Source organism: Alexandromys fortis, unplaced genomic scaffold (assembly GCF_014885135.2).
Source record: "Alexandromys fortis isolate MF-2015 unplaced genomic scaffold, M_Fortis_MF-2015_v1.1 scaffold_197, whole genome shotgun sequence".
Lineage (NCBI taxonomy): Eukaryota > Metazoa > Chordata > Mammalia > Rodentia > Cricetidae > Alexandromys > Alexandromys fortis.
Genome location: NW_026068072.1, coordinates 622269 through 630924, shown reverse-complemented (window position 1 = coordinate 630924; position 8656 = coordinate 622269). Strand labels below are relative to the sequence as shown.

General features: G+C 48.7%; 1 protein-coding gene across 2 annotated transcripts in view; it reads left to right on the top strand.

The window, feature by feature from the left end:
* Ube3b (ubiquitin protein ligase E3B) overlaps nucleotides 1–8656 on the top strand; it is a 53480-nt gene continuing 44824 nt past the window's right edge. The window contains exons 1-6 of one of the 2 annotated variants that reach the window (XM_050121093.1): nucleotides 1–99; nucleotides 3673–3753; nucleotides 4693–4874; nucleotides 5031–5151; nucleotides 6757–6816; nucleotides 7114–7218. In XM_050121093.1, the coding sequence (XP_049977050.1) occupies nucleotides 4714–4874; nucleotides 5031–5151; nucleotides 6757–6816; nucleotides 7114–7218 (447 nt within the window). In that variant the 5' untranslated portion in view covers nucleotides 1–99; nucleotides 3673–3753; nucleotides 4693–4713. Of the gene's footprint in view, nucleotides 100–237; nucleotides 377–3672; nucleotides 3754–4692; nucleotides 4875–5030; nucleotides 5152–6756; nucleotides 6817–7113; nucleotides 7219–8656 lie in introns of those variants that run through there. The other variant, XM_050121092.1, reaches the window with a different exon arrangement.

The window sequence follows — 8656 nt, the reverse complement described above, 5'->3', positions numbered from 1 at the left end:
GGACCCTTCTTAAAGTGTCCCCTGGAGCCCGACATGAGCACTCTTTGCCATTCAACCACTCCCTCTCGGGTGGGTTCCACTTCCCCATGGCTGAGTCAGGTATTTATCCTACTTCTGGATGTTTCTTCTTTTTGGCTGCCAAAGAAGAGGTTTTCTTTCCCGGGCCAAGAAACTGTACGGAACCATTGTTTCCCGGAACTGTATAATTGCTTCTAGGCGGAGTTTGGAGCACAACACCCGGGGCAAGATGGCGGCCGGGGTTCGGCCGCTGCCCCGGGTCTGGCCGGACTCGGGGGTATCGGGCTGAGGCGGCGGCAGCTGCGGGCCGGACCCCGAGTGTGGGGGCCTCGAACGGATAAAGATCTCCGGCCTGCGGGTAGCAAGTGGAAATAGGATGGTCTATTCTCTGGGTGGCGGGACCGAGGACTGAGGGAGGTTGTCTGGGGGCCGAGTCTTGGCTTAGTGAAGTCGAACGGGGAGGTTCTGGGGGCTGACTTTCTGGCTCCAGGGATCTCTCCGTGGCCCCTTTCCATCGGTTTTCTTGTTGGAGGCAACTGGCCTTAATAGCCAACTATCTGTGGACGAGACTTACTTGTTATTGTCGTTGTTGATGTTGGGCCCTAGGAGGCACCCGAAGTGGAGTTGAGTTCTGTGCGCCGGCTGTGTGACCTTGGGTGAATCCAGTCACGTCTCTGACCCTGGGTTTCCTCCTTTTTAAATGGAGTATTTAGATTGTTTTATAATACATTTTAGAGTGGTTCCTGATAGTTCTTAATACAGAAAAACTTGACCCTATTTTTGACCGAATGCCTAGCTGCAAAGGAGCCTGGCATTCTCAACTTCTCTTTATGGTGCCATTCTGTAAGTGGTGGAATCCTGAATCTTGTTTGTTTGACTTGCCAGTAAGTAATTCCTTTGGGGTTCAAATTCAGGAACCCTGAGGACACAGTCAAGTTTTGTGCCCTCTCTGCATTTCGCTGTAGATTTCTATGAGCCAGTCCTTGGATTATTTGAGACTTATTCTTGAACTAATAATGGTTTCATTAAGACCCATTGCCTATTCTTGAGCTTTTAAAATTGGGGTATTGTAACCTATTAGGATAGGGCCGATGTAAAGGAAGGGCAAGTAAACATCCGTACAGTATCTGTTTTGTGACCTGCCCTTAAAAGGTGGCCATTAAGCCTGGCGACCTAGCTTTTTCTATCAGAAAGGAAAATTGTTCCAGCAGTATGTATTCATTTTACTACACAGTCTGGACCCTTGTGCAGTTTTGCGGCTCTCTTTGAAGTTAGTCCCATCCAGAGTAGCTGGATTTTAAGCAGGTTGCCTAGGAATATAGAGGTAATGCAGAGTCTGAATCTTGTCTGTTAGCATTGAAAGCTTGGCTCTGACACTTATTAATTGTATAACCCAGACTAAGTCTTGGGGGTGGGGTGGCAAGAATTGATCTTCTCACAGTGTTGCCGTCCTTGTTAGGTGAGACACTTAGAGGACTTATTTTCCCTTCCAGATGCTCTGAATCCTTACCAATTTACTGTTTTCTAAACTCCCTTCCTGTGCACCTCTTATTTCCCTAACCAGATTCTAGGCTTTGTAAGGACAATGTAGTAAGGTTTCCTTAGATATGATCAACTTCCAATTGCCAGTTACTAATATTTTCCCGTTCATTCCTAATCTCAACAGCGCAGTGATTAAATTAAGGTTAAGAAGGGCAAATGTCCCATGCCCTCCTTTAGCAACCCTGAGATTGAGTATTGTCATTATCCTCAGGAAACAAGGGCCTAGAGTATTAAGGACTGTAAAATAAGAGGTAGGATCAGGACTAGAAAGGTCTGAGGGTCATTTTCTCAGATCTGAGGCCTCTCTGTCACAGTCTTTGCTGTGTTTCTCCGTGACTTTCGGGGAATGAGAACGTACTACTCGGTCGTGAATCTTGATTCCTGGATTGTGCAAGTGAGGAGGTATAGGAGAGAATGAAGAAAACCGCACACTTAGGCTATTGTGCAGTGTAAATAGAAGCAGTGTATAAGATTTTTCATGGGAATAATTCAAAGAAAGGGATGAGAGCCTAGGAGGTCCTGGGGAGAAGTGAGCACTCTCAGGTACAGTCTGTGTGCAACCATTTGTTTTTCTGCTGGGAGGGTGCTCCTGCTGCTCCCCTGTCCTGCCTGCTACTAGGGATCTCTTTATTCTTTTTTTAAAGATTTTTTTAAAATTTTATTTTAAGTGTATGAGTGTTTTGCTTGCATGTATATATGTGCATGCCCATGACCAGGAGAGGGCATTGGATCTTCTAGAACTGAGTCCTGGTTCTCTGCAAGAAGACCGGCACTCACAGCCCTAAGCTAGCTCTGCAGCCGCTAGTAGAACCATCTTGAGGAGAGGACTTGGTGTTGTAGTCGAGCCTTGAGCCCTGCTCACACCTCTCAGGAGCTTGACAGTTCATCATTTCAACAATAGACCCAGGGGTTCGTGGTCCCAAGTGCTGGGTCTGACAAACCTTAGTTCATCTGAGGATAGGGAAACAGCTTAATGCTGCAGATGGGACGATTAGAAAAAAATAATAAACGGGTTGGGGAGAGATGAGTGGTTGAGAGCACTTGCTGCTCTTGAAGAGGACTCAAGTTCTAGTCCCACAACACATGGCTCATCTCCAGGGGATCTGACACTCTCTTTGGGCCCTCCTGGGCACTGGACTCAAATCTTCACAGACAGACACACAATTGAAAATAATGTCAAAAAGAGAAAATCCTTTTGTGTCTGTAAAAGCAACACATCTGCTGCACTGGACTCAAATCCTCACAGACAGACACACAATTGAAAATAATGTCAAAAAGAGAAAATCCTTTTATGTCTGTAAAAGCAACACATCTGCTGGGCTCTGTTAGCAGCTCCATAGAACCATGGTACACATGTGTCTGTTCTCATGCCAAGCATCAGACCTGATTATCAAAGGCAGAAAACTCTGGGACCCCCTGCGAGTAGGGTTGACAGAGCCAGGGGCGGAGGGGTGGGCTGGTGCCTGCTGTGTGTGAGACTCAGACCCATGTACTTCTTCTGCGAAGGGGGGGGGGGGGCTCCTCATAATCCCGCAACACAAAATGGCCAATTTGTTTTGTTTTTGACCCTTTTACCACGCTAGAGATCAGACCTGAGGCCTCAACTCTGTTTCACTGCAGTGTGGTCTCCAGTGTACACATTCGCTCGCCTTTCTGCTGAGAAGTGCAAGCCTGTGCTCTCCCAGGCAGCCGTCCTCACATTTCTGAGGCATAAACACTTTCCCAGAGCATTGAAAATGTGAAGCGTGATTGTCTTTTAGCATTGTCCAGCTCTTGGAGTTCCTCTTGAAGTAGTGTCACACTCAGAGGAGACTTGAGTAGACTTAGAGGGCTTGTTGTAATGATTTAGCATTGGTGCTGTAACTGCATGTGTGTCTGTAGAGGGTGTTGGGTCCTCGGGAACTGGACTAACAGAAGCTGTGAGCTGCCATGTAAGTGTTGGGAATTGAACCCAGGTCCTCTGGAAGAGTACCCAAATGCTTTTAACTGCCGAGCTATCTCTCTGGTCCCTAAACGGTTTTTAAAGTCAATCACACTATATTACTTGCACTTAGTAACATTGGGATGCCACACCTACAAAACAATACTAATTCTAATTTTTTCTTATGCCAGAAAACCAACTCCTCTGCAACCAGAGGCTTGCGAGGTCACTGATGGTCACCTAGCATCTCCGCTGTACAGGCAGGTTCTCAGGTGAGCTTGCGGGCCTGGCAGAAGCGGGAAGAGTTGGGGCTTTCTGCCTGTCTAGTTGTAGCTCTTGCCCTATGGTTAGCAGACTGTGCTAGTCTGTTTCAGTAGTTGCTGATGGCACTGGCTGGTAGTAGAACTTTGTGGTCGTGTGTCTGACCAGCCTGCACAGAACAATGTTTCCTTGAGTGTTGCTGATGATAGGCAGCCCAGCATGCTGGCAAATCCCTGGTGTCATTTGACAGGCGTGAGTCAGGTGAGGAAAGGGCTAGAGGTCCCTGGATATATGTTCATGTGACAGGAATCTAGTTCCACAGCACCTGTTAGTGACGAGAGCAGTTCCCCTGTGTGGCCTGGCCGCAGAGTGTGATATGTAGTGTCCCCTATCCAGATTAAATGGGCTGTCATGTCTGCTGGAAATATGCTTGGTGGAAAAAGCCCTTGCCATGCAAACATGAGGTTTAGAATTCAGGTTCCCAGAATCCACCTGTGCTGGGCAAGAGAGAGGCCATCAGTAAAACATTTGTTGTGAATGGGTGATCAAAGTGCTGACAACATAGGTTTCTTCCTTCAAGCCTTCCCTGCCATGATGGAAGGTGGCTGTGTTAGTGCCTTCTAAATATGGGGAACGTCGTGGAGAAAGCAAATGTCTAGGAACCTTTTGGCACATGGAGTTAATCGGCGCTCTCTGGATGGGGAAGATTCTCTGCTTTCCACCAAGCTCTGCGATTGCCCCTAAGAAAATGTGAAATTTCCCCTAAGCCATGGAATCTCTGTTCTCTGTGGGTGGTGTGACAGGAGCTGGCAGGAAGTTGAGACTTGGATCAGGAGAGCCATGAGCTCTGTGGGGGACAGAGGCTGCTAAGCACCTCTGCTGCTGCCCAGGTACCGAGCCCCACCCGTGTGTGCACAGGTGCCCTACACCAGCTCCTCTTGTCCTTGCAGGGTTCCTGCCGGTTTGCAAACATGTTCACTGTATCTCAGACCTCCAGAGCGTGGTTCATTGACAGAGCACGGCAGGCACGAGAAGAAAGGCTGGAGCAGAAGGAGCGGGAGCGCTCAGCGGTGATCATTCAGGCCATCGTCCGCGGTTTCCTCTGCCGGAGGCGACTGCACAGAGACCTCAGGTGAGAGCAACTCCACCACACGCTTTCTGCCCACTGCTGATGGGCAGAAAGTGAATCAGTTTTCCCTCATGGTGCTCAAGAAGCGGTCCTGTTGCTTAGTGCTCCTGATTAAGGATGTCTTTTTTTTTTTTTTTTTTTTGACCCTTCCCTATCTAGGAGAGAGACTGATGAGTTTTTTAACACAGATGACTCTGGGTCCAGTAAAAGAAGTGCACTTTGTATTTTTAAGATTGCCAGGAAACTGCTATTCATATACAAAACTAAAGAGGACAATGAGGTAAGGCCTGTGTCTTAGTTAAAAACTAAACTAAACTAAATGAGGTAAGCCCTGTGTTAGTCAGGGTTTCTGTTGCTATGACGAGACACCATGGCCACCACAGCTCTCACACAGAAAACATTTAACTGGGCTGGCTCACTTACAGGTTTCAAAGGTTCAGCCCATTATCATGATGATGGGGAGCATGGCGGCCTGAGGCAGACATGGTGCTGGAGCAGAAGCCAGCAGAAAGTCAACTGACTGTCACACTGAGGGAAACGAGCAAATGAGACCTCAAAGCCCCCACATACACACACAACAGCACACTTCCCCAGCATGGCCACACGTCCTATGAGAGTGGGGTCAGTTACATTCAAACTAGCACACCCTGTTGTAACTTTAAAAACAGCACAAGAGAGAGAGGCCATGCAGCAGAGTTCATGTGGAGGGGTTTTTATTAGGGGAAAGGGGACATAAGAAGAGGGGAGGGCAGGGAGGAAACCAGCCCCTGGGAACAGGAGCAGCAGAAGAGAAGAGAAAGGCAGAGAGATGAGGGAGAGAGACAGGCAGAGAGGGAGAGAGAGTGGGAGGTGGGCAGGGACATTTTAAAAGGGAACACAGTGAGTGTGCAGAGGAGGTGCTCTTAGCGGCTGCAGCTGAGGACGTATTCTGTCAGGACCCCACAGCTAGGCCATTACAGATGCCTGAATGCTAACATTCCTCCATTTTTATCACAACGAGGTGAGGAGTTAGAAACGGGTAGCAGGTGAGGCAGAAATGACGCCATGTTCTCAAGACTACTTCCTCCTGACCTTTGGGGGGACCTGGGAAAGCTGGGGTGCTGGTCACATCCTGGAGTATCTGGCTGTTTCACTTCACTGTCCAGGCTCTGTGGAACCATCAGGAATTGCTTAGACCTGGCAAAATGCTGTTTGAGGTGGAGCCAAGTCGACTCCCTAGGGCTTAAAGCACCTGATCCTTTCCTGGACGTGTCTGATGGTCTTGCACCTCCAGCGCTATGGCCAACAGCTGGTAGTCCTGCAACAATAGCTGGTTAGGAATAGCTAATGGGTCTCCAAAACAGTGGGAGCAAGGAGGTATAAACAATGATCCAGTTCCCAGGAATGAGGCAGAGAAGATCCAAGGGTCTGCAATTCCTGGCATCCCAGGAATTCAGAGAGGGTCAGTGTCGAGACAGCACAGGCTGGCCAGTGGGTTGCCATGCAGAGGGCAGGGGCTAAGGGCTCTGAGTTCAAAAGAGACACAGTTACCTGGTACCAGGACTTTGAGAAAAGCCAGAAGGCGAGGAGAGGACTGTGCACAAGAAAGGAAGCTTCACATCCAGGGGACTGGTCAGAGGCTATGTAGAGAAACCATCTTGAAAAACAGAAAGATAAAAACACATTTCTAGGACCCATGAGTTCTGTAAGCCACCAGTTTGAAACCTGCCTGTAATTTGTATCTGTAGTGTCAATGTCTCTAAGAGGGCACTGAGTATGATTGTGCACATATGAACCACCTGACATGTTGCCTGCATGCTTCAGGTGCCCACCAAACGTGTAGTCCCCTCTTTCTCATGTTTTGATTAGTTTGGAGAATTCATAACTAGCTTTTCTGCCCCTGTAGAGATTGGAGAAGTTGTGCCGTAGCATCCTGAGCAGCATGGACGCAGAAAATGAGCCAAAGGTGAGTGGACCAAGCTGAGAGTCTCTAACGAGTTCTAGAAGGCTCGCTTACGTGGTCTGAAAGGTCCTGCTCAGGGGATCACACAGATAAGCAGTTGAGGATTGGGTGGATGAACGATGCTTTGGTCCTCATCTACAAAGCCATGCTTTGCTCCTGCCTTTTATTCAAGATAGTGACTGCCTTTTCTGGACTCTGATCTCGGGGGTTAGTGTTAAAGTACATGCTGCTTTCCACTTACTCATGCAGACAGCCTTACCTCATCACTGCCCACGCTCCTGCTCTTCTTGTGTCCTGTAGGTATGGTACGTGTCCCTGGCTCTTTCCAAGGACCTCACTCTGCTGTGGATTAAGCAGATCAAGAACATCCTGTGGTACTGCTGTGAGCTTCTTGAACAACTCAAGGTAAACCAAACCCCCAGACTCAACCCAGCAAGTCTATGCACACCTGGTTTGCTCTTTATTTATGCCTTCAGCAGTCTAGCAGAGAATTGACTTGAGATGGATGTCTGGGACGAGCAGGTAGATGCTCTGCTTACTGTGACCCTGTCTTGGGAGCACATATTGAACATTGATTACATTTGCCACAGTCTCCCACACCAAGGAACCCTCTTCAGGGACAGGGAAGTGACTGAGTGATTGTGCAAGCCAGAGGACCTGAATTTGAATCCTCAACACATGAACTTTGGCCATGGCCATGAGAGCCTATAAGCCCAGCAATGGGGAACAGAGACAGGTAGATCCCAGGAACTAGCTGGCCAGCCAGCATAGCTAAAATGCTGATCTTTGGGTTCAGTGAGAGACCCTGTCTCAAAAAGTAAGATGGAACAATAGAGGAAGACACTGAATGTCCAACCTGCCCCTACACACATGCACAGATGCATATACCAGCACACCACATGTACACTACACTGCACATGCATAACCTCCACCTCCCTCCAAAACACTAACTCAACAGTCAGGAAGCTGTCCTCCTTCCTGTTCTGGTGTAATGAATTCTTGTCTCTTGCGCTACTAAGGAAGCCCCTTGTTAGTAGCCTAAAGAGACACATTCGTACACCTGCGTGTGACAAGCTGAGCCAGAGCCATTTTAGAATGCATTCTAAAGCATGGCAGCTGTCCCTTCCTCGTCCTGTCATCGCATAGCCAGCAGTTCTGACCTCAAACTCTGACCCTGTCCTGTCTTGACCTCAGAGAAAAGGAGGCCACCTTTCCTAGCTGGGAAATTCCTGAGGACTTCTAAAGTCCAGGAGGATCCGAGCTCAACCTCACAGCCTGGTCCTGTGGCCACTCTCAGGTTGTACACAGAGGAGGGCAGGATGTGAGTAGACAATGAGCTGCCATGTCCCTGGGGAGCCAGAGCTTGCAGCTGATCAGTCCAGTGAGTGTCCCCAAAGCCCCCAGTGATCATGTTGAGGGAGTGATGGATGACTCTTGCCACAACCCTGCCAAGACAACGAGCCAATAGCAAGCTGCACCCTTCACAGCTGATCAGTGAGGCATCAAGGTACAGAGCAGAGATCTTCACACTCTATACCCCATCCTTAGAACTCCAAGATTCCCACCAGAGTGCCTCAGACCCGAGCAGGCAGGTTAGTCGTGCGAATGTGTGCACACACTGCATTCCACAATAGATCTCTGCCACGAGGGCCTTCTCCTTTGAAAACCCAAGAACAAGCTGCAGAGATGACTCAGCAGTGGAGCATGCTGGCGGCTCTTCAGAGGACCTGCATTCCATCTCCATCGGGCAGCTCTATACTATACTGCATACTGCAGGTCTCTGAGCCTAGAGAGGAGTCGCACATTTGCCTGGCTTACTCTTGCAAAACAAGAAAAGCATCAC